General features: G+C 44.5%; 2 protein-coding genes across 6 annotated transcripts; one reads left to right on the top strand and one right to left on the bottom strand.

Annotated features, from left to right (window-relative positions):
- The first annotated feature begins 1,694 nt into the window (after positions 1-1,694).
- On the top strand, positions 1,695-14,894 carry fnbp4 (formin binding protein 4). Of its 4 annotated transcripts, none has more exons than XM_061246427.1 (17): positions 1,695-1,893; positions 4,223-4,303; positions 4,672-4,802; positions 5,216-5,429; positions 5,645-5,792; positions 5,892-5,997; positions 6,298-6,636; positions 7,656-7,857; positions 8,003-8,121; positions 8,371-8,475; positions 8,801-8,934; positions 9,929-10,086; positions 10,608-10,891; positions 11,283-11,418; positions 11,603-11,808; positions 12,417-12,577; positions 13,877-14,894. In XM_061246427.1, the coding sequence occupies exons 1-17, from the start codon at positions 1,773-1,775 to the stop codon at positions 13,968-13,970; spliced, it is 2,739 nt and encodes a 912-aa protein (XP_061102411.1). In that variant the 5' UTR covers positions 1,695-1,772; the 3' UTR covers positions 13,971-14,894. The 4 variants fall into 4 exon arrangements, with proteins under 4 accessions (XP_061102411.1, XP_061102412.1, XP_061102410.1 ...); XM_061246428.1 differs by having other exon boundaries at positions 6,295-6,636; positions 8,377-8,475; XM_061246426.1 differs by having other exon boundaries at positions 6,295-6,636; positions 12,420-12,577.
- A 932-nt stretch (positions 14,895-15,826) lies between these two features.
- On the bottom strand, positions 15,827-26,903 carry kcnj11l (potassium inwardly rectifying channel subfamily J member 11, like). 2 transcript variants are annotated; one of them, XM_061245409.1, is made up of 7 exons: positions 26,637-26,903; positions 24,087-24,133; positions 22,997-23,186; positions 21,862-22,101; positions 20,860-21,129; positions 19,780-19,987; positions 15,827-18,028 (listed from the first exon to the last, which is right to left on the bottom strand). In XM_061245409.1, the coding sequence occupies exons 3-7, from the start codon at positions 23,153-23,155 to the stop codon at positions 17,613-17,615; spliced, it is 1,293 nt and encodes a 430-aa protein (XP_061101393.1). In that variant the 5' UTR covers positions 23,156-23,186; positions 24,087-24,133; positions 26,637-26,903; the 3' UTR covers positions 15,827-17,612. The 2 variants fall into 2 exon arrangements, with proteins under 2 accessions (XP_061101393.1, XP_061101394.1); XM_061245410.1 differs by lacking the exon at positions 24,087-24,133.
- Between the last annotated feature and the right edge of the window lie 367 nt (positions 26,904-27,270).

Here is a 27,270-nt window from a genome sequence, read left to right as displayed (position 1 = left end):
TAGTAGAGTCCATTAATTCATAATCTAAACTCTATTCCAAAAAAAACATGCAATAAAAAACTTCCTTTCATCCCACCTCCTCCTAGCTGCTGCTCCCTCTCTCGGGGCTCATTCCAATTGCGTGATTTTCTCCCTTATTTTTATATATTTTGATTTATAAAGCTGTCCTTGGTCAACTCCCACCGTATTTAAGTTCTGTGCTAGAGTGGACAAATACAAATCCATGTGCATTGAGATCACAGGACTTTTGTTTAATGTTCCAAAAGTAAAAAAAAGTGAAAAAGCTTTCAGCGATGCTGCTCCCTCAGCATGGAAGAAGCTACAAGAGAAAATCCAGCTTAATACACTGATACCTTTAGAAAATGTTAATCTGTATCAGTGATGCAATGGACACTGTATGCACTTGTTTTACCTAAATGTTTTTACTTGTTTAGTCTAAATTATTTGTATAGTGTCTATGTTCTTCTGTGTCTTGCTGTGTGTAATGCAACATGTGTTATTTGTTCTATTTGAAGCAATTTTGGCCAGGATTCCCTTTAAAAAGAGATGTAAATCTCAATGGGACTATTTCCTGGTTAAAAAAAAAATATATATATTATTAATATATATGTATGTATTTTTTTTTCCTTGCTACTTTTTCTACTCATAGCTCCACCCATCAGGAGAGATGGGGTGGTGGTGGATGGGTAGAGGTGGATCCACTGGACTGGTCAGTTGTTTATGCATCAGGCTATCTGAAGAAATACTTCCACAAATGATGCACTGATGTTTCCTTGTTCAAAGAAAGATTGGGAGTTCCTAACTTCTACTTCTAGCTAGAAGGAACATTTGATGGGTTGGAATGTCCTTAAAAGGAAAAGGAAGAATGAGAAAAATAAACAATTGGAATGAGCCCTTGAACTCATTCTCTCTATTCTTCTTCTTCCTATTTTATCCACTGTATCATTATCATCATCGCTCCACACCTCGTGAATTTTCCCATTCATTTTTGCCGTTGAGGTGGCACGGATGGTGCACTGCCACCTCACAGCAAGGAGGTCCTGGGTTCGAATCCCCGTCGGCCGGGACCTCTCTGTGTGGAGTCTGCATGTTCTCCCCGTGTTTGCGTGGGTTTCCTCCAGGTACTCCGGTTTCCTCCCACAGTCCAAAGACATGCAGGTTAGGCTGATTGGAGAGTCTAAATTGCCCATGGGTATGAGCGTGTGAGTGAATGGTGTGTGTGCCCTGCGATGGACTGGCGACCTGTCCAGGGTGTATTCCTGCCTTTCGCCCAATGTATGCTGGGATAGGCTCCAGCCCCCTGCGACCCTGTTCAGGATAAGCCGGTTCAGATAATGGATGGATGGATGGATTTTTGCCATTGACTTTTACAAGACAGGCTTAGAAAACAGTGCTGATGTCTATTGGGTTAGAAGGATTAACAGTGTTGTGGTTTGAGGGTGTTTGTTGTTGCAATTCCTTTTAGGAGTCCGAAATTGCATATTGTACCTTTACATTGCAGTGTAGTATGTCCGAAAATCCACCTTACTTATACTAAAGCCGCCTCACCAAATAATAGTGTGCATGCATGTATAGTGTGTAGTGTGTAGTATTTTATTTCGGCAACCTGGGTGTACGGTAATTTGCTTTGTGACAGCTCCAGCACAGTAGGTGGCGATACACGAATCTTGAAGTTAATAACAGCCGTAGCCACATCCGGAGAAGAAGAGCAACAGCTTTTGTTGTGCATGGTAGTGTGGCCTTGTCGGTTGAATTGCTGAACGGCTAACGTTATGGGCAAGAAAACACGAATAGTGCGTAGGACTATTTTACAACTCTCACCTACGGGACCTCGCAATATAACCGCAGGAGGAACTAATTCACGAGAAGATGGAATAGGTTCAGGATCTGAAGGTGAGAAAGCATTAAATAACTGCTTAGAAGTATACCTGCTTTGCATATATGGGTACGGAATGACGTGTTGTATCAGCTTGCTATCCCAGTTGCAATGACTGAACATTCACCTCTAGCCTTACAAAAGTAACTTGGCGTTGACGGGAGGTCTGGCATAAGCATGTAGCGATTGTTATTGTATTGCTAATATCACGTAGCAAAGTGCTGTCGCCTGTGGACAATCGGTCGTCGTTTCATTCGACAGTGTTAGCTAGCTAGCTAGCTAGCTAACGATAGCTGTCTAGTTCGATACCTGACAAGCTGCATCATGTCCCAGACTAGAAAACGTTAACTGTGCACACGGCGGCCAACCGCTTACTTGACCTGCTAAACGATAATCGTTTATTTAGGTACTCGATTTGAGTAACTTGCGAAACCGGGCTAGCAGTTCATGCCATACTGGGCCCAGATCCGGCATGGAGCCGCTTGCTATTACTGGTACTACCTATAATAGCAATAGCTAGTGTATTGGACAAATTGAGTTGGGAACTTGGAAATGATATTTGGTTTGTTATTTGCCGCATTCTTCGTAAAGAGAGATTATATATGCGAGGGGAACCGTCTCTAAAGTTGATGACAGAAGTAACATTTATCTACACCCCAGCTAGCAAATTGGAGTCGGCCCACATCCGGCCTGAATTCGGCGCGGTGGTGTTGTTGAAGTCTTTTCCCCGAATCGTGCCCTCCCTCGCCGCACTGATTCCTGAAAAATGGCGTAAACAGCGTTTTTAATTAATTTCCTCCCAAAATATCTATTCATAGCGATACTTAAATATTCTGCTTGTCCACGATAACCCAATCACATAAAGCTGCTTTTCTGGCTGCAAACTATTCAGCATGTTCCTGGGCACGATTCAGTGGGGGAACAGAATTCGACACGACATCGGAACAGCGGTTTCGAACAGGCTTCGCATTCTAGCACACTAATCGTACTACATTTCAGGCGTTCATAGAAATGTACGAGTAGTATGCTAATTGCGGTTTCGAATACAGTCACTGACAGATGTCTGGGTACACTATAGTTTGACCATCAGGGGGCAGTGTGGCGACATTGCTAAACGGTAGAATGGATTGTTCTTAATACACGTCACAAATCATGTGACCGTGACCCGTGGAGGGCACCATAGGGTAGATGTATATATATGTTAAATCTCAGGTCAACGACAAATAATAAAAATACAGCGATAACACAGATTCTTTATGGCTAATTTCTGTTTATGGTTGCTCAAATCGGGAGAGACAAGTCTCTTTTTTGTTTGCCAAAGATTATATTACCCACCAGGGTAAGCGAATGTCACTGGTAAGCTTACTTTTAATGCATTCTATCATAGAAATCAGTGCTATAACTTACCAGTGACCTGAAAAATCCCAAGGACCAGTTTTACCAGGAGCTACGAGGACATGGTGTTACTGAATAATGCTGTGTGCAGAAAATAGGTTTTACCTTTAGTGAGTGACTGTGTTATTGCACCTGCTGAGTGTAGGTGTAGGCTATGGGACTGTTAGAAAGTTATAGCTAACTAGGCTAGTTAGCTAATATGTGAAAAATCCAGTTTTATCCATCCATTGAAAGTGAAAATTCCCTGCCTTAAATGGACCACTTTATAGGATAGAATCAAACGCATTGGCAAAGTTTAGCTGTTACATTAATGAGCCTTATTGTGTAGAAACCTGTATTGGCTTGAAAGTAAAATCATTAGACCAGTCGCCTATCTGTACAAAATCCCATTTTTAGATTTATACCACTTTCTGTCCCGACCTAAAATAGTGCAGGTTTATCGTGTCTCCACCCTGACAGTGTTATCATGCTATATCACGCAAATATTTCACATTTAGCCTTTATGACCACGGGATTTTGAGGATGGAACTATTTAAGACTGCTGGTGGTGGTGCCACTAACTTTTTCAACCAAAATCTAGTGACTCGACATTCTGATGTGGCATTGCACCACAGATACCATTCTAAACATGTCACATTCATACAATGTGAAATAGTTTTGTATCAAAGAAAAGTAAATGACACACTAATGTCTATTCATACACCTCACATTCTAGTTTGTATTGGCCCCAGAATTTCCGTATTGTGCCTCCCTAAAATTTGTGAAATTGTTTTGCTGTGATGTAGAACGGATATGTGCTGCAATTTAGAGTAATTAAGATAATGTTTAAATAGCTGTGGTATGGGTAGCTTGGTAACCTTACGCAAATAGTCAGTGCATTGCGTCAAGTACTATAAAATGTAATTGTTAGAATTGGAGAATGAGAATAACAATGTGAGTGCTGGCTCACAGATGACCAGGAGGCGGCCGGTGAAGGACGTGCCTGTGTGTCCCAGGATGTGGACACGAGGACCCCAGCTGTCAAGGCTACAGGTAAACTCCATGTGGCTGACTATGAAAGCGTGTGCGCTCAGCCTAATTACTTATTTGAGCAAGTTCCTTACAAGGGAAGTAGTATTAATGGTGTTTGAAATACGGCTATACATTATAACTGAAATGTTGTCCAGATCTCGATTGAGATCTCTCTCTCTCATTTTGACTTTAAGGTTGGATAATAATTAAAAACCAATCAACATTGTGGTTTCATTTTTCAGAGGGCTTGTTGCTGCTCAGAGCCAATCAGCATTGTGGTTTCATTTTCAGAGGGCTTGTAGCTGCTGGGAGCCAATTAGCATTGTGGTTTCATTTTCAGAGGGCTTGTAGCTGCTGGGAGCCAATTAGCATTGTGGTTTCATTTTCAGAGGGCTTGTCGCTGCTGGGTGCCTACGAAGACAGTGATGAGGAGGAGGAATCGGCGTCCCAGCTACCTCCTGCTAAGACCAAATTAAACCAGTCTGCTGACATCGACAGCACATTCGCCAACTTCATGGCCGTGAGTGTGCCTTCTCCTTAAATGGCGGCGACATGGCTCAAGCGAAAGAGCAGTCGTCTGGCGGTCGGAGGGTTGCCGGTTCGATCCCCACCCGGGCAGTGTCGAAGTGTCCCTGAGCAAGACACCTAACCCCTAAATGCTCCTGACGAGCTGGTCGGTGCCTTGCATGGCAGCCAATCGCCGTTGGTGTGTGAGTGTGTGTATGAATGGGTGAATGAGAAGCATCAATATATAAATCTATATAAATGCCAACCATTACCATTTACCATTTACCATTTTCCGAATGAATTTGTGTGTGGTTTCATATTTCCGTAGTTTTTTTTTTTTAATTGAATGCAGAATGACATATGACCTTGCTATCCATCATGTCATGTTGAAAGTTTTTTTCTTTTGTTTGTGCATTGCTTTAACAGGAGATCGATGCCATCACCACACAACCCGCCCCGTCATTGGAGGAATCTGCCTCAGAGTCTGGAGCGCCAGCACAAGCCCAGGCCCCCGCCCTGAGCCCCGCCCCACCCCGTCCGGACCCCAAAGACCAGCCACACACCCCTGCACAGAACGGACAGCAGGCAGTTGGCTCTGGGGTCCAGTTCCAGTATGATACACAGTACTCCTTAGCTGGGGGTGAGTTGGTACTGTTTATCGATCCACTGTGTGATCCATCAGTAGGAGACTGTGAAATGGAGATTGTGTGATACCTGCAGGTATGCAATATTTATGGCAAAGGGCAATGTTAATGTTGTAAAAAAAAATTTCTAGTGGTTTTGACGCAGGATGTGCTTGTATATGTGCCTTGTTCTAGTGGATTTGACGGAGGATGTGCTTGTGCTTTGTTCCAGTCGGGGTGGAGATGGGAGACTGGCAGGAAGTGTGGGATGAGAACACGGGCTGTTACTACTACTGGAACACACAGACCAACGAGGTCGTCTGGCAGCTACCTCACTACCTGGCCCACCAGGTGTTGGGCCTGCAGCAGTACATGGACAAGTGAGTCTTGCATTACCTGTGTATCTGCGCTTGTTATGGTGAAGATGATACAAAAGGTGTATTTGAAATAACTTCATATTGTTTCTTTGTAATTTGCAGTTCTAGTTTACCTGTGAATGGCAGCAGTGCACAGCAGAGTGCTACAGTTTACCCTGAGCAGAGTGCGGTCTCCATTTCCGCCCCTGTACCCAAGGAGGGGAAAAAGGTTGGTTGCCCTTGACTGGAGTCTCCTCTCAGCACGAGGTGATGGAGGTGTGTGTGACTGGAGTCTCCTCTCAGCACGAGGTGATGGCGGTGTGTGTGACTGGAGTCTCCTCTCAGCACGAGGTGATGGCGGTGTGTGTGACTGGAGTCTCCTCTCAGCACGAGGTGATGGAGGTGTGTGTGACTGGAGTCTCCTCTCAGCACGAGGTGATGGAGGTGTGTGTGACTGGAGTCTCCTCTCAGCAGGAGATGATGGTGGTGTTTATGTTCGGAGTGTGTGACTGGAGTCTCCTCTCAGCAGGAGGTGATGGAGAGCGTGGTGGCCCTGACCAGTGAAACAGAAGAGCAGAGGGGCGTGGCAGCCTCTCTCCTCGCTCCACTCATCCCTGAGGAGGTGAAGGAGGCTGAGGAGATATGGAGGAAGAATGCCCTCGGCCTGGTGGATGAGGGGCCAGAAGGGAGACAGGATGTCGAAGGCGACGGGGGCCACTACCCGGAGTCACCGGTCGCTGGAGACATGGAGGCTCATGTCCAGGGAAACCAGCGCAGCGGGACGCAGTCCGTGGTGAGCTCCGAGGCCGAGGAAGAGGAGGCCGAGGAAGACACGATGGAGCTTGAGCTGGCACTGGAGAGGAAAAAGGTGAGCGATCGTCTAAAGCAGGGGTCGGCAGGGTGTGCTGGCTTTTGTTTTCGCCTTAATACCAGCAACTGATTCATACCCAAGGAACCAGGTGAGGCCAGTTAACTGAGTAATCGACTGCTTTAATTGATCAATTAAGTGCTGAGTAAAAGCTAGCACACCCCGTGGCTCTCCAGGACCAGGGTTGCTGACCCCTGGTCTAAAACATACTGACATTTCCCCCCACATTCCCCCCGACATTCCCTCCAACATTCCCCCCTAATACACTGTGCAAAATTGCCAGAAGTGATAATCATGATGTCTTAATAATCCTCTCCTATAGCCCCAATTACATGGTGTAGCAGTGCAAGCTACATAATTGGCAACTGCAAAAAGTAATCGGTCTAAAAAATACTACTATCTAAAATATCTAACCAAAAATGTGGAATTTTAATTCATTCGAATAACCAATCTTAATGGTCAAATATAATCGATAGACAAACCTATTCATGTGAACACACAGATAACAGAATGCATTCAAATGATCAAAAGAAACAAAATCACACACATTAACTGTAATCTCAGTTAGGACTAAGCTGAACTCGGAAAGTTGTTCAGTCTCACTGAGTCCACATGCATTGCTGGCTCTGAGGAAGGCGGGGTGCTGTCCTTGGAGAACCAACTCTGCTCCGTTATCTTTTGTATGCATCAATTATTTTGTATTCACAGTGCATCAGATAAAAAAAATTCCTTGAGGGGATATTGTAGCGCGACTGGTACACATCAGTCGATCACGGTCGAGTGTATGTTTTTACACTATTTTGCATCATTTCAGTCCTGTTGGAGCATGTTAGCTGGGTGTCGCAAAGTGGACATTTGGCAGCAAAACTAGATTCATATGCTGGGTCTGCTTTTACACCATGTTGACTCCTGATGCACAGATCTTGATTGGAAATCCACCTTAAATCAGTTTAAAAATGCTGAAGTTATGGTCCCTCCAGAATTACGCTGTAGTGACGGACCTCTGTTGACCACGACAGGCTGAGCTGCGGGCCCTGGAGGAGGGTGATGCCAGTGCTGGGGGCTCCAGTCCCTGCTCTGAGACCAGTCAGGATGGTGCCCGTGGCCTGCCGTTGAAGAAGTCCAAGTGGAAGACTGCCTTCTTGCAGGCTCCCAGCCCAGAGTCCAACAGCCGCGGCTCGGAGAAGCCTAGCAGGGATGCCACGGACACTCCAGACCCAGGTAAGGCCACTGAATATGGCAGGAGGTCGTGTTGTAAAGCATCTATTACAACAGAACGTCCATGTCATGCACCCTACTAATTTGTCATTCTGTGGATGTAGTCCATTTTAGAATAAATGATTGAATTCCATATATACGTGTGCAGCGCCTTCCAAGGCTGTTGAGAAACCAGCAGAAGAGCATGTTCTGGAGGCTGAGGGACTCGGAGATAAGACCAGACCCAGAACTGTCCCAAAGGAGGAGGATGAAACTGCTGACCTCAAGGTATTTGCTTAACGTGGAAGTGCCTCTATGTACACTGCTGTCTGTGGTATTCGGGGAGTGCCATCCTGCTCCCGTCATCGATGACATCATATGCAGATTTAGACTGTCATTTCATTAATGCATTCATTTAACCCTGTCTAGATTGTGAAACAACAGTTTACAAGATACAAAATGTAGATTTGTAGGTGCATTTTTCCTTTATCTTTGGGAAAATGTATCTGCGCAGGTTCACCTGTACGTTTCTCTCAGTTTCAGATTGGGGAGCTTGCCAACACGTTAACCAGTAAGATGGAGTTCTTGGGAATTAACAAAAAGGCCATCTCCAACTTCCAGCTGCTGCTGTTACAGACTGAGGTGAGAAGGATTTCCGTTGCTGCTGGGAATCTGATAAAGTACATATCTATTTCTGCAGATTTCTGCCATTTGCTTGGTTTGGTTTCCTCACTTCAAAAAGGCTGGCTTCACGTTGTATCATTTTTTGTATCAAGTTTCCGTGATTTTAAAAAATCATTTTTATCCTATTCTTTTATCTCTTCTGTAAAACACTTTGTGCTAACAACCTTTTTCCTCAACACTGTTGATGACGATGGGAACTACAGAGGCAGAAAAACATGAATTGAAAACATGTGGGTTTTATATGGCTAAGGAAAGCCCCTGGCCCTGTGGTTCTTTCCCTCAGACGCGGATCGCAGACTGGCGGGAGGGTGCGCTGAACGGGAGCTACCTCCGCCGCAGGCTACAGGAAGCTGCAGAGCACATTAAACATTATGAACTTAACGCCGCCCCTAAAGGCTGGTGCTGCCGCTGGGACAGGTACGAGCTCTTACCTTTCGCACCTTTCACCCCCGCCCCCTGCCCCTTCTCCCTTTCACACAGCTGAGAGTTCAACCGTCGACGGCAAACTCTGCCAAGTCGCGCTAATGACTTAATTGGGGCGATTAACAAGCAACTTAAAAAAAAAAAAAAAAAAAGAGAGGAAAAAAAAAAAAAAGTTGAAGCTTCCCCAGGTGACATTGCATTTCTGGACTGAGCGTTCCAAGCTGGGATTAAGAGAAGCGAATAAGCAATGAAGGAACGGAGCCCCTGTCCCATCCCTACTCTGCCCAAAGAGGTCCCATCCCACCCCTACTCTGCCCAAAGAGGTCCTCTAGGCTCTGCGGCGTGTCAGAGGAGGGGTTCTGTAGCTCTAGGAAGCTGTTCGCGCGCGCGAGAGCTTTGCCGTTTTCAGGACACCGCCAGTGCTGGGGGATTGAGTGACAGAGTGACTTCCTGAAGGATGGGTGTCACGGCGTCAGTAAGAGCGAAGATCGAGCTTGCCCTGGGTCCAGCAGGTCAGACCTCTTTATTTCATTGTTTACTGTTTGTTTTTTTTCTTTCTACCTTTGAATGTGTTTCATGAAACCTCTTCCAATGTCGCCAGCTCCTTCTGACACTGCCCCCCCGTTGAAGATGACATTTTTAGCGTCTTGGGCGTGGGGGCATTGTGCGTCCGTTCACTGTATGAGTACTTGGTTCTGACTTGAGGATGGTGGTGATGTTTCTTTGAGGACTAAAAGAAGTAATGTTTGGATATTTAAAATATATATATTTTTGAAACAAGGTGGGTCCCCCACCAGTTTCCTCTCCAAATTTGGGCTCGTGTGTGGGCAGCCGTGCTGCTCAGTACGGCGAGCCCCGTCGAGCCCTCTCCTGCCTCTCTGGTGTGTAATGGCCGTGCTCTGTGTCTCTCCTCTCACCCCATGTGACCTGTGGGAAGTCTCTCAGCTGCTGAGATGGCCTGTCTCTTCTTTTTTTTCTCTGGTTGTAGAGAACATAGGCGGTATTTCTATGTGAACGACCGGACCAACGCCTCCCAGTGGGACTTCCCCGCCCAGGAAGAGGAGAAGGGCTGCCCCGCTCCTCAGCCCGGTTCTGCCAGCCAGAGAGAGGCCAAGCCTCCGTCAGAACCACCGTCTGTGCTCACAGGTAAGGCCCCCAATCTAAACCCCTTTCAGTAACGCTAGGCTCCCCTTATTTACAGGTAAGGCCCCCAATCTAAACCCCTTTCAGTAACGCTAGGCTCCCTTTATTTACAGGTAAGGCCCCCAATCTAAACCCCTTTCAGTAACGCTAGGCTCCCCTTACTCACGGGTAAGGCCCCCAATCTAAACCCCTTTCAGTAACGCTAGGCTCCCCTTATTTACAGGTAAGGCCCCCAATCTAAACCCCTTTCAGTAACGCTAGGCTCCCCTTATTTACAGGTAAGGCCCCCAATCTAAACCCCTTTCAGGTACGCTCAGCTCCCCTTCTATTGTCGTTATATATAGGAGGTCTGTCCGATCATTAAATATGTTTATATTTTAAAATAAACCTCTGTTACAGCCTTATATACTGTTCTAGAATATGACTCTGCAGTTCCTGCACTTCATAGGACCCCTCAAGCACTGACTTTGTGAACTGGTTGTAATCTTTACTGAATTCCTCCCTAAATGTCCTGATTTTTACAGGCCCCCCCACCTACCTTTCCCCGGCACAGACGGGGCTGTCATCGTACTGGAGTCTGTCCCAGCCCCCCCTGCCTCCCGATGACCCCCCTCCGCCCTTAGAGTGTCCCCCCCCACCGCCCCCACCCCCAGAGTCCCCGTCCCCACCCCCTCCCCCTCCTCTCAGCGATGAAGGCGAGATTGAGGAGGTGGAAATGGAGGATGAGGAGGGGGAACCGCCGGCCCCGGGAACTGAGGAAGATGGCAGACGTAATTCTCATCTGATTCCTGGCACTGCTGGCAGTAAGGTGCGTTTCCGCCTGCTCGTGAAGGCTCTTCCTCTTGCCTCTTACGGTGTTGGTGAATCTGTAACTGGTAGGTTGATTGCGGTTTCGGGTGGTTCTATTGAATTGAAAGTGCACTTAGGATAACTATTGTTTTTTGGTTCTAACTGCTCTTCATGTATGTTTTGCTATTGATGGATTTGATGCTTTTAACTTGTTGAAGAACTTGTGCACTTGAAGGTCGCTTCGGATTAAAACATCTGCCAAATGACTTAACTTGGTATCATGATTTACATTTATTTCCCAATTTAGGACACCTTATCAGGGCATACCTGATACCTTAATTTATTTTTAATGATAATTTTTTTTTGTAATCAAGAGTGCTAAATGTCTGATTTCTGCATTTGTCGCCTAGGTGTGCGAGTCTGCATCTTCCCCTGGGGCACCAGTAAAGACCCTGAAACGCAAGGCAGTCCATTCTGGTGAACTGCGTAAGAATGTCACTATTGGCAGCAGTGCCATCCTCTACAGTCAGCCCACCACCAGAAACGGTGAGAACCTCGTCCACAGCAGGGACATGCTCTATCTGACTAATGAATGTTGTTGTGAAGGTGGTGGGGGTAGAGTAAAATAGTCATTTAAAACAGCGCTATGTCATTGCCACTGAAATTATCAGGAAAGAAAGTGAAGTTTGATTTGCGTGGGAACCCTAAATTTGGCGGCCCTGTTCCACAGCCTCTGCAGCCCCCGCGGCTGCGCCTGCGTACTGGGGCCTCTCCGCCGTGGCCCCGTCCCTCCTCTCGGCTGAAAGCACGACCTCGCCCGCCCCCTCGCCCGATCTCCTGCCCCCGCCCCCCGCCCCCCTGCCCTCCGGCACCGCCGACCCGCCGGCCGGGAAAGCGCTCCCTTCCGACAAGACCAAGAAGCTGAAAAAGGAGAAGGTGGAGTATTTGTTAAGTTTCTTTGTACAGGGAGGGCCGTTGAGGTAGCCTGGTTTATCAGGGAGTGGCACTGCTGCTCCAAAACACTAACACTCTGTGGTTAGTGTTGTATTAAATGAAGCTGAATTTTGGTTAGTATTGCTTTAAATGAAGCTGAATTGTTGATGGTATTGCATTAAATTTAAGGACTATAAACACAGACAGAGGGTGAGTCAACATGTCAGTGAGCCTTTTTCAATGATAGGAAGGGATTTACATCAGCCGTTCAGCCATTATTTAGGTATCGATGATTGCTTTCAGATGAATTCAGTGACTGACTCGTCCAAAGAAGTCTGTCATCAATCGGATGTCCAGTTGGATCAATTTTATTTGGTCCTTGTGAGCAGGTTGGACATTTACAAACGCTACCTGGACTCCTAATAATAGTAGTACAAATATGCAGTCTGGTCAAAAATCCATAAAAGCAGGAAAAGCTGTTTGCACCCGTTTAGTCAAGCCCCACATTTATCAAGCAATTAACAATTACTAACTGAGTGTTACAACACTTTTAGAGCCCCATGCCTGCAATTATGATGATTATGACCACTTTCTCTCTCTGCTGCCCTCAGCAGGCGAAGAAGAGCAATAAAAAGATGCCGTCTCTGGTGAAGAAGTGGCAGAGCATCCAGCGGGAGCTGGACGAGGAGGAGAAATCCAGCTCCAGCGACGAGGACCGGGATCTGCTCAACAGCAAGCGCATCGAGGAGTGGAAACAGCAGCAGCTGGTCACGTAAGGCTCCTCCCCTTCCTGACGCTGTGTGCATTCAGCCTTCCGGACGCTGTGTGCATTCAGCCTTCCGGACGCTGTGTGCATGCAGCCTTCCGGACGCTGTGTGCGTTCAGCCCTTCCGGACGCTGTGTGCGTTCAGCCCTTCCGGACGCTGTGTGCATTCAGCCTTCCGGACGCTGTGTGCATTCAGCCTTCCGGACGCTGTGTGCATTCAGCCTTCCGGACGCTGTGTGCGTTCAGCCTTCCTGACGCTGTGTGCATGCAGCCTTCCTGACGCTGTGTGCATGCAGCCTTCCGGACACTGTGCGTTCAGCCCTTCCTGACGCTGTGTGTATTCAGTCCCATAGAGCGCTATTATGCGCCTTTTTTTTACTATTTTCATCAATAGTAAAGGCTGTTTTTTCAGGCTTATTTCAGGATAATGATGTGTCCTGAATTGTTTTGCGTCTACAGGTCAGTTTTTCTGGCAAATTTTATTTGCATTAAATAGTATTTCCCCATTTTCTTAGTATAAAATATAGCGATTAGTGTATTTCACACCGAGCTTTTTGCTAATCTGTATCGTGCATCTTTATCTTTATTAGGTAAATACTGCAAATAGTCTGCTCCTCAAAAACACCAAATCAAGTGACTGCAATTAAATATATGAAGCATACGGACTTGGTGACTTTAGTCTTTTGCTTGACCAAACTTTAGAACGGGCAAGCTGAGGGATCTAAGATAGTGACCTTCACCCCGGAATGTGTGTAGCTGCTCTGTGTTTTTACACGTTACAGCGTTTACAGAGAACGGTGCAATAAACAAATAACATCTAATGGGTGAAAGTTCTGTGGCCAAAAGGGGCTTGGTGATGGGAGAGCTGAAAGGAGGATGGGCAAATTCTCTCATCCCTGAGGAATGTTTCCAGCACCTTTCTGAATCCATGCCGTAGATCAGGGGTGTCAAACTCCAGTCCTGGAGGGCTGCAGTGTCTGCTGGTTTTTGATGTGCGTCAGCACGAGAGATGAATTTCAAAGTCTTTCATTGGCTAAAGAGACACACCTTGTTGTCAAGGCCTTAATTGGCTGCTGATTGAAAGGAAACCACAAATACCAGCAGACACTGCAGCCCTCCAGGACTGGAGTTTGACACCCATGCCGTAGATAATTCACTCTTCTGGAGGCAAAATGGGCTCTGGCCCTATGCTAGATTGGTGTAAGTAATAAAGTGTGTATATTTATGGTTGAAAGCTTGATAAGATATCTAATTTTTAATTTATGATTTATGAACTCACTACTGTATCTGTATTTCTGTTTGCAGTGGAAAGGCTGGTAAAAATGCTAATTTTGAGGTTCTACCGGACGACTGGAGAGCGCGCTTACTTAAGAAGAGGAAACTGACACAAAGCACATGAGTTTTGACATCATGACTGTGTGCTCTGCTCCCCCACAACAACATTCTTCACCATGGTTTAGAAATGCTCAAATGGACAAATCTGCAGTCAGATGGAGAGCAATGCACACAAGTTTACGCTTTTCATTGTATTCCCATACATGTCCATTGCCTGTTATATTTCATTGGTGTAAAATATGCAATGGATTTGAATATTCTTGCATGGTTCCATCCAGCAGTATTTGTTTTTAAACCTGTGTGAAATCTTTCAAAATTTGGTTTCCCCATGTTTCCTGGTTATCTTGAGCTCTGTGATCAACCGCTTGCAGACTAATTATTTTTAAGAACATGCCAATATGCAGGAGGAATTCTCTTTAGGGTACCTCTGAATTTCATCATCTTCTCATTCTTTGTATCAGAGGTTTTTTTTCTACCAGCATGCCCAAAATATAGAAGTGAACCCAAATGCATTGTAATATAATTTTGAGTTCAAACTTCATTCTTAAAGTGTGCGTCTTTGAAGTCAAAATGCTAACTTGTCAAGTACTTCATTTTCCCAGAGGTCAATCTGAATATGTGTCCTGATATTCTCCTCAGTCGGTTTCCAGGATGTTACTTTTGAAAATACATTTTCATTATTAATGTTATTTGATGTCACTGTGAAGGAATACATTATATGATACTATATTCTGGTTTTGTATTTTTTTACCATAAAAATGTCCTTTGCCTTTTTCCAAAGCTTGACTAAATCGGTCCAAAAACTGTTATAAATGTGCCAAGTCTAGAATCATGAGGGTAGACTTAGACTGCAGTATCAATATTTACAGTGATGTTCGCTAAGTTGATTTTAAACCAGATTTTGTTCTTGTTTCTCCTTGGAGATTTGGAGAGATGTACACATTTGTATATCTTGTAAATAATGATAATAAACGTTTTCTCAACAAAAGAGACTGAGACTATAGCCCGTACATGCACGCAAATGCTTTGTGTTTTTTGTAACCTTATTAGTAAGTTTTCCCGTTTTGGAATCCACAATTCTTGTTGCCACCCATCTTTCATCTGTTTTCCAGAGCTCTCGACACCCTTAATCCTGGAGGGTACCTGTCTATTTGCACAGGTAGTCTCATTAAATCAAGATCTGGATCTCCTGTGAACAAGTAAAATGTTTCTTAAAATATACAAGTAAAATTAAATCACACGTTCACATTCAGCAAAGATAGACCGGTGAGCCAAAGCATTAAGTGAATAATGCTGATTATCTTGTCACAACAGTGTGTGTCAAGGTCTGGGATATATTAGACGGTAAGCGAACAGTTGGTTCTCGTTGTTGACGTGTTGGATGTGGGAGAAATGGGCAGGCGTAAAGACCTGAGCGACCGTGACAAGGGCCAAATCGTTATGGCCTGATGACTGGGATGGAGCATCTCCAAACCACGAACCGGTGACGGTGTTGGGCGCCCAAGGCTCATCGATGTGCTAGGGCAATGATGGCTGTCTGTCTAGTCCGGACTGACAGAGGGGCTATAGTGATCATAGTCATCTATTTCATTTAAACTTGTTTAATGGGCTGCCTGTATACGGGTGTGATGGGGTTAGTGTTTATCACCTCGAAACAGCCTAGGTCAATAGCTAAAGCATGGCACTAACGGCAGGTTTGAGAGTCATTTGATACCTTGGACCCTTGATGACTTAAAACCATTTAGCTAACAAGTGTGTTCCATACTGTACCCCCCCCCCCAATTCCAATAGAGATCCATTCAAAGGCAAGAGGTTCTAGTATTGCTTGTAGTACAACCTGAAAATAACATCCAGACTCTGATGAAGTTGACCTCAGAAAGTCATGGCATGCAAAGGATATGCAACCAAATACAAAACATGTCTCTTATTTGACATTGTTATTTTGTCTCAACATTGAAATGGGGGACATGTATAAAAAGTGCTGTAATTACTACACGGTAAGTAATGCATAAAACCAAAATGTATAAAAATATATACGATCACGGTTGAATAAAAGCTGAGAATCAGCACTTTGACCACATGAATTGGTTGATTACAAACTGAGGAAATAAAGCACCAATCAGAAAAGCCAGAAAATGTCTTATCCCACATGGTGGTGATTGGCCACAATACAAAAGGAAAGCTCTTAACCAAAACCCACAACAGGTAGACTATATGTAAATATCACATACGTAACATAAGGTAATGGTGAGAACAGGCCATTCAGCCCTGCAATGCTTGCCTTTTCCTACCCCTAAGTGTACCTACTGCCTAGTTTGCCTAAAAGCTAAATAGCATCTAACACCGTATCAAGCCTGGTCTTGAAAACCTCCAGTGCCTCCATTACGTGTACTGGCAAGCTATCCCACACAGTGACCACTCTGCGTGAAAGAATACTTCCTAATATCTGTACAGAATTTCTCCTTTGCCAATTTCCATTTGTGCCTTCTCATTCTGCTAACCAAACTCACCCTATGATTCACTTTGTCCGTTTAATACATTTTTATTTCCCACATGTAGAACTTTACATTTAGTTGTATTGAATTTAATTTGCCAGAGTTCCGCCCACTTCTGGATTCTGTTGAAGTCTTCCTGGATTACTTTCCAGTATCTCTATATCCTCTATCTCAATACTGGCTAAGACATTCTCCGGCATAATAGTAACCTCCCCGGTAAAACTCTCAACAAAGTAGCCATTTAAGGTATCAGCATTAACTTTATTTATACAGCAGTTCTCCCTTGTTATTCTTACTGCACTTAACCTCCTCTTTAATTTTCCTTTTCCTACCACAAGATTGAAAGAAGCATTTGGGATTGCATTTTGAGACTTGCCTTTCAAATTGCCTTTTGGCTAACCTTATTTGTTTTTTTTAAGTCTTTTGAACCTGCTCCACTTTTCATTCAGTCCTGCAGTCTGTTTCTATTATCTCTATCCTGCAAATTCTGTCTGAATCATTACATTTTACCAGATCTAAAATCAATTGCCCTCTTGTAGGCTGACTGACATACTGTGTCAAAAAAGGTCATTTATAACATCCAAAAATTCCTCCTCCTTTTTCCCTGTCCGGACACCAAATTCCAGTTAATATTTGGATAAGTCTCCCATGATAATAGTCTCGCCTCCCTGGCAAGCTGGTTTTGTACTTATAAAGAGCATTGTATTCACACTACTGTCTGAGGCTGGCGGTTGGTAACACACTCCAATGTTAAGACCCTCATCTTCTTCCCCAATAAGCTTAATTCATCCTCACTAGGCATGTGTTGGACAATTTCTGGAATCTCTTCCAAGATTTTCTCTTACATAAACAGCCACACCCCCACCTCTATTACTGGATCTGTCCTTCCTAATGAGTTTATACCCCTCTATATTATATTCATCCCATCTTCATCCCCAAGCCATGTCTCTGTAATCTCTACAGTGGCATAGTAGGGATTTTAATAACCTTTTTTTTATGCATTTAAATAAAGACATTTCATAAGGAAAGAGTATGAACAGTCTATATCACACTGCAGACACAAAAAGAATAGAAAACACAACAATGATAGCAATTAAAGGAAAGGGAAAACCATTAGAAAGAAAAATCGCAGAGCAAGTGCACCGCAAGAGATAGAAAGAAGACGCACACTCATTCCCTGCTTCTCTAACCCTCCCCTCGGTTAACGGCCTTCACTGAGCCGGGCCCTCCGTTTCTCTCCCAATCTCCTCCAGTCGGACAGTTTTCTTCTTCTCTTCCTTCATCTTCCCCTCCAGCTCCGGTTTGTTCTCTGGGTGGATGTACCAAGTCTGGGAGGTGGAGGCCCTTCCCCCTCTCCTGTACCCACCCCTGCCAGCGCGCACCAGGCCCCAGCCCTGATGCCCTCCCTCTGGGGCGGCCTCCTCCTGAATGCCCTGGTTCTGGTCCAGCTCCTTGGCGCTGAGAGTTGACATGCGCACTGGAATGGTGTTCCCGAATTTGGAGTAGTCCACGGTGTAGCAGCCATCTTCTTCGGCCATAATGGACACAAAGCGATGGGCCCAGAGGATCTCTTCGTGCGTGTAAGAGGTCCGCGCCTGCATGGTGATGCCTGTCGTTTCCACCACACCTGCCAACGCGCCAATTAGCCAATCAGTCAATCAGCTTCACGGACAAAGATACGTTTGTATCTCATTGAGATCAAGAACAATCGTTGATCAAAACAAATGAACATTTTTCAGGGTTATACAGCTCAACTCCTGTTCAGCTGTAATAACTTTAAATTGGATGCGTCACGTTTCATGTTTGTCACGTCATGTTTCATGTTTAGTTATTGTCTTGGTTATGTTATTGTCATGTCATGTATTATGTTAGTCTAGTCTCACCACATTTATATGTTTTTTGGCATGTTATGTTTCATGTTTAGTTATTTATTTTTAGTCTTGTCATGTCACATTATGTATTTTATTCATGTCACAGTTGCGAACTTGTTATGTCATGATTTATGTTTGTTTCATGTTATGTGGTTCTGTTCATTGTTTAGCATACACTTTTTTGTGTCTTTCTGCAAACCTTGCATTCCTGCTTTCTCTCTCTCCTTGTTTCAATTCCCCTTGTCTTCTTACTAATCTACTAACTTTAGATCATCTTTCTGTTCATGTTACCTTACGTTTCTTGTGCATGTAATTTACTAATTTACTAACGCTAGGGCAGGATAGGTTTATTACTAACGATTACTAATTACCTTGTTAACTTGTCAATCCTCCACACCTGATTTCCATTCTCATGCTGCGCTTAAACTAATTGTCTACACCTGCATATAAGCTCAGTTTCATGTCATGTCTTTGCAAAATTGTTGCCTCCTGTTTGGTTGCGCCTCTTTAGCGGTTTTGTCAAGCCATTGTCTACCCGGTACAATCCAAGCCTGTTTATTGACCAAATATTATTGACTTCTGTTTTGTTGACCATTGCCTGCTTGTACCACGACTTTGCCTGCTGTCTTTGTGCTTTTGCCACGCGGAGCAGACTTTGGTCTTGACTCTTGCGCCGTCATCGACCCTGAGCCTGCCTACCGCCCGCCTGTACTTCTGCCCCGCTGACAGCTTTCCTGGCTACTGGACTTTTTGCATGGTGTACCGTTTACGAGACTGCCTTCTCCCTCGGTACTGTACTGGTTTTGGCTGGATTTTATGTGTATGAATATTGCTTGTTTTTTGACTACGCTCACTGGACATTCCCTGAATAAAGCCCTGACAGGACTTTATTATACCCCTGTTTCTGAGTTGTGCATTTTGGGTCCAACCCCCCACGCATCTCAGGATGATTATTAAGCTGTTTAACATTTAGTTGATGGGGCGGTCTGTAGCGAAGTGGTTAAGGTAAATGACTGGGACACAAGGTCGGTGGTTCTAATCCCAGTGTAGCAACAATAAGATCCGCACAGCCGTTGGGCAGTTGAGCAAGGCCCTTAACCCTGCATTGCTCCAGGGGAGGATTGTCTCCTGCTTAGTCTACTCAACTGTATGTCACTCAGGATAAGAGCGTCTGCCAAAATGCCAATAATGTAATGTAATGTTAAAATAAAAATATCAATCAATATAGTGGATTTTTTGTATAATGCTTTTTTTCAGTAGTATTGTGCAACATTAAAATGGCATGGCGGCTGGTGAGCTGCAAGAGGGGTGGCCAGCCTCACTCGACCAATTTTCATTTATTTTGCTGGATTAACAAACAATTTGCTGAATAATCAAGACAAATAATACGTAGCCTATAATGACTGAGAAATTATCAAGACAAAGAGAAACAGTGCTGTGAAAAAGTATTTGCCTGATTTCCTCTATCATTGCATGGAGAGCATAGACGGCTGGAGCTTCGCCTCACCCTCCAGGATGACGATGATCTCCAGGTCAGCGTTGGCCAGGGACTGGGCGGACATCTCGTACAGGGGGCTGCCCCGCTCGATAGTGTGGCTGATGATGAGCGGGGACACCAGGAAGATCCCGTTGCTACGCAGCGGGTTCTCCACCTGGATGTCCAGCTGGCAGATTGGGATGACCTCGCCCTCTATCGTCACTGTACGGCGAATAACCTGCCGGAAACAGGCCACCGTCACTCTGCCTTGGCCACTGCTGTGTGGAGAATGACCTGACATGGGGGAGCTCTACCTGACTCTCTATGTTGAGTGAAGGCTGGTGGTTCCCAGGTCATGACCCATAAACCCACAGGCAATGACTGGACTACCCCCTCACCTGCACCTCCCAACCTGCCTCCACACCCCTCACCTGCACCCCCCAACCTGCCTCCACCACCCCCTCACCTGCACCCCCCAACCTGCCTCCACACCCCTCACCTGCACCTCCCAACCTGCCTCCACACCCCTCACCTGCACCTCCCAACCTGCCTCCACACCCCTCACCTGCACCCCCCAACCTGCCTCCACCCCCTCACCTGCACCCCCCAACCTGCCTCCACACCCCTCACCTGCACCTCCCAACCTGCCTCCACACCCCTCACCTGCACCTCCCAACCTGCCTCCACACCCCTCACCTGCACCTCCCAACCTGCCTCCACACCCCTCACCTGCACCTCCCAACCTGCCTCCACACCCCTCACCTGCACCCCCCAACCTGCCTCCACCCCCTCACCTGCACCCCCCAACCTGCCTCCACCACCCCCTCACCTGCACCCCCCAACCTGCCTCCACACCCCTCACCTGCACCTCCCAACCTGCCTCCACACCCCTCACCTGCACCTCCCAACCTGCCTCCACACCCCTCACCTGCACCTCCCAACCTGCCTCCACCACCCCCTCACCTGCACCCCCCAACCTGCCTCCACAACCCTCACCTGCACCGCCCAACCTGCCTCCACCACCCCCTCACCTGCACCCCCCAACCTGCCTCCACACCCCTCACCTGCACCGCCCAACCAGCCCCCACCACCCCCTCACCTCCATCTTACCTGGAGCTGCACAGTTGCTGAAATGATCATGCTCTTCCTCAGATCTCCCACGCGAAACATGAAGGTAGGTCGGCCGTTTCGGGGGGCGATGACGGCGTTGCGGGAGAAAATGAGGGTCTCGGCGCGCCTGTTGGCCTGTGCGGTCTTCATGAAGACGCAGCCCAGCATCACAGCGTTAATGATCTGGCCCAGAATGTTCTGGATGATGAGCACCATGATCGCCAGGGGGCACTCTTCCGTGACCATCCGGCCCCCGAACCCGATTGTTACCTTTGAAACACAGTACAGCAGCACTTAAGTATTATACACCCTGCTTTCTCAGCCAAATAAGAAGCTATGTGTCTTTTTTCATAACAAAACATTTGCAGTTAACTGTGTACAAGACACGGCCCATTTAACCAAATACACGTGACTGAAAACTGGAAAAAAGTACATTGCGAGTAAACCTTACGCACATGCAATGAGTGGGGCCATTCAGTTTGTTTCTCCTTATTTTCTTGCATAGTATTTCAGTCCTTTAGCCAACTATAGGTTTGTCAAGCCACATCTCAAATGAGAGATGTGGCTGCTCAACTTTACGGAGATTAGTAGGCCAAATACTACTCGCTAGTTATGCACTGGATTTGGCAAAAAGCACACTACTTTAAGCATTGAAAGTAAATAAAGCTTATGTCAATAACTGTATTATTTTTGTAACTGTATTAAGTTTTCAGCACGGTTTTGTCCATATATATCAAGGGTGACAATAATCCTGGAGCCCACTGTACTTTCCATTCCTACATGGCAGTTAGTTCTGAATGTTGTGAGCCAGCTTGGTGTGGTTTACACAGTACACTCTGTGTCGTTATTAACTTAAATACAGTCAGGGAAATCTTGTGACATATTAAGACAAGTCTTCAGGAAAATAAATCAATAGACAACCACGCAAATCGGGTAAAGAAAGCATGAAGTAAAAGAGCTCACTGGAGACTTCACAGGCGTAGTCCACCTGAGGCTTCATACCTGGACTTCGATGGAGAACAGGAAGGCAGAGGTGAAGGAGTGGATGGCCGTGACGCAGGGGACACGCCCCGGCCCGTCCGCGGGCCCTTGGTCCTCCAGATCGCCGTGGGCAAACGCCAGGAGCCACCACGCCATGGCGAAGAGGATCCAGGAGCAGATGAACGCGGATGTGAAGATGAGGAGGGAGTGCTGCCACTTGAGGTCCACCATTGTGGTGAACACGTCCTGCAGGAACCTGCCCTAGGAGAGCGGAGGGCCAGCGTACCGGTCGGCACAAATGCAATAACATGCAGCACAAACTAAATCTCCCTTACGCCCATTTAAGACATGTTTAAAACTTGCTTGAATCCTGTTCATAATTTCATGGGAAGGCTTACAGTTTTACCACCTGAATATTTTTGTGTGTATTTTTTGGTAGCACTTCCTTTTATCGTGCCTAAATTGTAGGGAAAAAAGTGCATAGAGTTGTACTTTCATGGTAGCAACTTCTTGGTATCAAGGAGGTACATCTGATGAATTAAAAACGAATTGGTTTTATTTTTTGTGAATCGTCACACCAATCAAAGGAAGCAGTTAATTTATTTCACAAAATATAAGACAAAGCTATTACCCAAATGTGATACACATTTTCTGTTAAACTTCCTCAAGATCGTCCAGTAGTTTGAATGTTCTGCTATGTCATGTAACTGTTGGGCTACGATGGAAATGTGATGGTTGGGTAAACGTCACAGCACCACCGGAGTGCCAAGGTTTGTTCAGGACGATTACGAGGTGGTTCTCTGGTGTGGTATTCCAACATTGTCTCAACTTTGGCTCACAATGTGAGCGAAAATCTCAGTCCAACTGTGTGCCAACGTTGACCCAACTAACACATATTTGCAGGGTAGAAATTCATAGAAATTCCTGGAAATTCCAGAACTCTAATGGGCATGAATATTGCAGATGAGTGGCCATTCTGAATTTGGGTGGGAATTGGATAGTTTGGTGCCAAATTTATACAGGTGAAACTTTCATATATAGTAGAACATACTTTTCAGAAGGTCGACATTTCTGTATTATAAATCCTTTTTTTATTGGTCTTATGTAATATTCTTAACTTTTTGAGATACACCTGTATTATGGAATTCATGCCAACCTGTTCCCTGATGTTCTTGTGTGCCACATTGCAGGACCCCCCTTTAGTGATGAAGCGGGCATGCTGGGACTTGGCCCGGAAGCGGTTGGGTTGGGCGGAGTCCTCCGCCAGCCGGGTCAGCAGAAACCCGTCTGGTAACAGCCCTTTCCGCGCCAGCATCCTGACGCTGTGGCTCAATCATAGACTATCACTGCAGAGAAAAGCAAAGGTGCACATTTTGTCATATGGCATTTTCATATTGGAAAAGAAAGTAGCAGTTGAAGGGGCTAAGCACCATGAGGTGATCAATTCTATGTAATGTGACCTATAGGATGCATCATTTAACCCTCTAGAACCCATAGCAACTATGAGCAGTGGGCTTTGCCTTTCAGAGTCCCAAAATGGCCCCAGCACTGCTCAAGCCAATAAACACAGCTTTATCACTTCTATCATATAAATAATAGGTATTTATTAGTCTTATTTTCAAGACTTATACTGCTGTAGCCTATCCACACGCATTGCATGTTCAGAGATGCATACCACTGTTGTAATGTGTGGCTATTTGCTTTACTGTCACCTTCCTGTCAGGTTTGATTAGTCTGGCCATTCTCCTTTGATGTCTCTCATTAACAAGGCATTTAAACCTGTTTGCAGAACTGCTGCTGTTATTTAATCATGTCCAATTTGATTTGATACACTGTTATTCCAAATCATATTCAGATAAAATATTCATATTAAAAAATTATATATTGATATTACATTTACTCTTAATATAGGCTCCATGAAGAAGAATGAGGCCACTACACGTTTTAGGCGATTGTAGGCTGTGGTTATACTGTCACCATGAATAGACAGTGCACGCATACTGTGTGTGCTGCTGGAACGGTATCTTAAATATTAATATCTTAAAGAGGCTCTCACTGTGAACAAGTGATCTTGATCGTTCCAAGCTCATAAAGGGATACTTTCTTTATGAATGTGTTCGGCAAACCCACGTTATTTTATGATCAACCGTAAGATGCATTTAAATACGCTTTCGGGGAACCCACCCCAGCAGGGTGCAGACACTGTGTGCTTGTGGCATGACTAACCCCAGGATATGGGCACATACTTATCTGGGGTGGCTGAAAGATGGAGTCAGGCCACTGATGATGTTTCCTGAAACACGCAACAAAGACCTTTCACACACATTTCGGCATTCACAACAAACTTCACAATACATAGGTATGCAATGCAATGATTGGTGTAAATCAGTGGTTTTCAAACTCGGTGCTGGGGGCCAATGTGTATGCTGGTATCACATAGTAATTAACAAGTTGTTTATTTGGTCTATGTAAATGTCTGCATTTATATAGAGCCTTTATCCAGAGCGCTTTACAATTGATGCTTCTCATTCACCCATTCACACACACACAATAAATTGTTTGAAAACGATAAAACTGGGTGGGTGGCAAAATGTGGGGGGACCTTGCCTTCTCTGCATTTTGGAAATTCACACGAAATAAGGTAATGTCAGGTCCAGAAAACCAACTGCATAATGCAATTCTAAAAACGTGCTAACTCAGAGAAACGTTGATAGAATGTCCACTGTTCCTTTGTGATTACTTCTTAAAAATGTCCCAAATAGTCGATTATGTGACCATTAATCTGATTAAATGTAGGCTAACAACAGTAAAATGCTTAGAAATTGATTAATGTGTCATTGAAATCAATGGTATTTGGTGGCCATCTTGAAAACCATTTAAAATAGTTTTCTAAATGTGAAAACTGACATTCAGAACTATTTCAGATGACAACAAATGTGTTAAAATAAAATTTGTTTGGGAAGCAATGTGGATTTCAGATGAGTCACATCCATAATGCAATGCTGTCACATTGATAATGCTGGTATGTCCTCATAAAAATCAAGAAAAAAATACAAATATTTTCAAAATTTTCAGCCAAGCCTCCTACATTACATGGATATCATAACTTTCTGCATTAGACTTTAAAATTCACAATATTTGAAAGTGAATGAGTCCCCTTAAAATACCTGTCTTTTTTCAACATCCATAATGAAAGTTATTTCTGAAATATTTTCTAACTTAATTTTATTAGTGGTTGCAATGACAATATACATTAACATTTGGTTATCATGTAAATAGAGTAATTTTTCAGAGGGATTATGCTTGTCATTTTGTGTCCAAATCTCACACCCATAATGCTAGAATTGCCCCAATAATATTTATTGCTTTCCTCTGGATGCGTGAATTAATATCACTATTACTATTCAGTAGCTAAGTGAACAACAGAGGAGGGGAAATCAAAATAGGTTGTATGTTTTAGAACTACAAACTGTAGCACTTTATTCCCATAAAGGAATTTAAACTTTTGAGCAAACAATTACACACCTCATTCTCCAAACAATGTGTATTAAGACTATAAAATAATATTTTTTTATTTGTAAAGTTTGTGTTGGTAGGCCTACAATATAATGAAGCCCTACATTGCAAGGTTTGAGTCTTTGAGGGGTACCTGTCATTGAGGTTACCATGACAGCACTTCTGCTGGGTAACAACACTGAATTGTAATAGTACTAATTTCAGAAGTCAAATATCCATTCACTTAATCCGTATTTCATCATTCTTCATTAATATGTGACTATAAAAAACCAATAAGGAGTTTAGACTCAGGCTGCAATTCCTGAGAATTTGGGATGATAAGGGTTCGATAGACGCTACACGCCTACAAAGGTTTGTAAATAAAGAAATCGTGGATTGTACATGTATTTTCCAGAAGTGGCAGAACTGAAATGTAATGTTACCACGCCAATAACAACAGGCTGTCTAGTGTGCATTGTTAGCTACTGCTTGGCCACATAAACGGAGAAACGAACAATCGGCTATGTCGTGATGATGACACATCGCCCTGCTGAGACCCTTGTAAACAGGATTTTTTTTGTTAGTTTGTTTTAGGATAGCCTCCCATACACGTCAAAACGGTGTTCTAGAGTGATAGCTATAGCAATCGGATATTTGTCATAGACTGCTCTCCTAAGAATGATAAACCCGAGCACCATGACGACAAATGAAATTTTGAAATTACTCAAGTAGAATCAATATATGTTAAGAATTTAAAAAACAAATGCGCGTTGCTCCGATCATTAGCTATAGGCTACAGGACGCTGAAGTATAATGTAGCTTCATTCATTGCCATCGATTTCGGGATATTTCCCTTGATTTGCACCTCACCCATCACGTACGAGATGTGTTTTGTTTCTCTTTCAATGCTGAGGGGCAAGAGATGGATGGTAATACAGCCTACGTGTGCCACATTATTACCCGAGCACTGAGAAGTTGCCCATGCAAATGTTTTCCACTAGTGTTTCGTACAAAACGCGATATTGCCTTTACTCTGTACAATAGGCTAGGCTAACGTCTGTTGTCTCTTATCGCCCTGTGGCGTACACAGGACACACGAAGCCACGGCCCATTTCATGCCCTCGCCTCCTGTGCAAGCCATATCGACAAATGCCGCAATCTCCCATTGTTCAGTTTAATAACCCGCGCATCAAATTTGACTGAACATGTTTATTTTACTACAAAAACTGTCATAACATATTAAATGACATACAAAAACGTATTGTATTGTAGACTACATCATGCCACCAGAAGCATCTTACCCCGCTATTGCGTCTGTCTCCGTAACGACGTTGACAGCAGAACTTCGATACTGCACACCCAGTTGAGACTTCGTCCTTAATCCCGTTTGAACAGGAAATCACACGTCCCAACATTCGACCGGCATACGGATTACGATCCAAATCTGATTTTAACGTGGTAAACGCTTTCATTCTGGTTTTTGTGCGCGAATACACGAGTTATTACGTTACGATGTGTAACGTACGCATTCACTGAAACGCAAGGACAGACAGGTTGTTATTATCATTGATGCGGATTGTTAATGGCATGTAATTAATAATTTATTTCCTTGGATGGGTTTCATTTAACTTCAAGGCATTCCCTCCCCTGGCTGTCTTCACGAGTTATTTCTGGGTGCGTCTCATTATCTTTCTCTCCACCCTCCTCCACTTCACTCGCCAAATAATTGTAGCTGCGTGCTTATTTAGAGTCATTTTGGTTTTATGTACAAACAAATATATGAAACCGCTTCCCCGTTTTAAATGGCCAAATTCGTTTGTAGGATATGAGTGTATTGAGCTGACATTTCACAATCCAGGTAGTTATTGGCATTTGTCAACATAAGGACAACAGTTGTGCCAATGGCTGTCAATGAATTAACTATTAATCAATATT

The sequence above is a fragment of the Conger conger genome, chromosome 6 (assembly GCF_963514075.1).
Source record: "Conger conger chromosome 6, fConCon1.1, whole genome shotgun sequence".
NCBI lineage: Eukaryota > Metazoa > Chordata > Actinopteri > Anguilliformes > Congridae > Conger > Conger conger.
The sequence above is the reverse complement of the archived record's forward strand: the minus strand, read 5'-3'. Positions and strand labels throughout refer to the sequence as shown.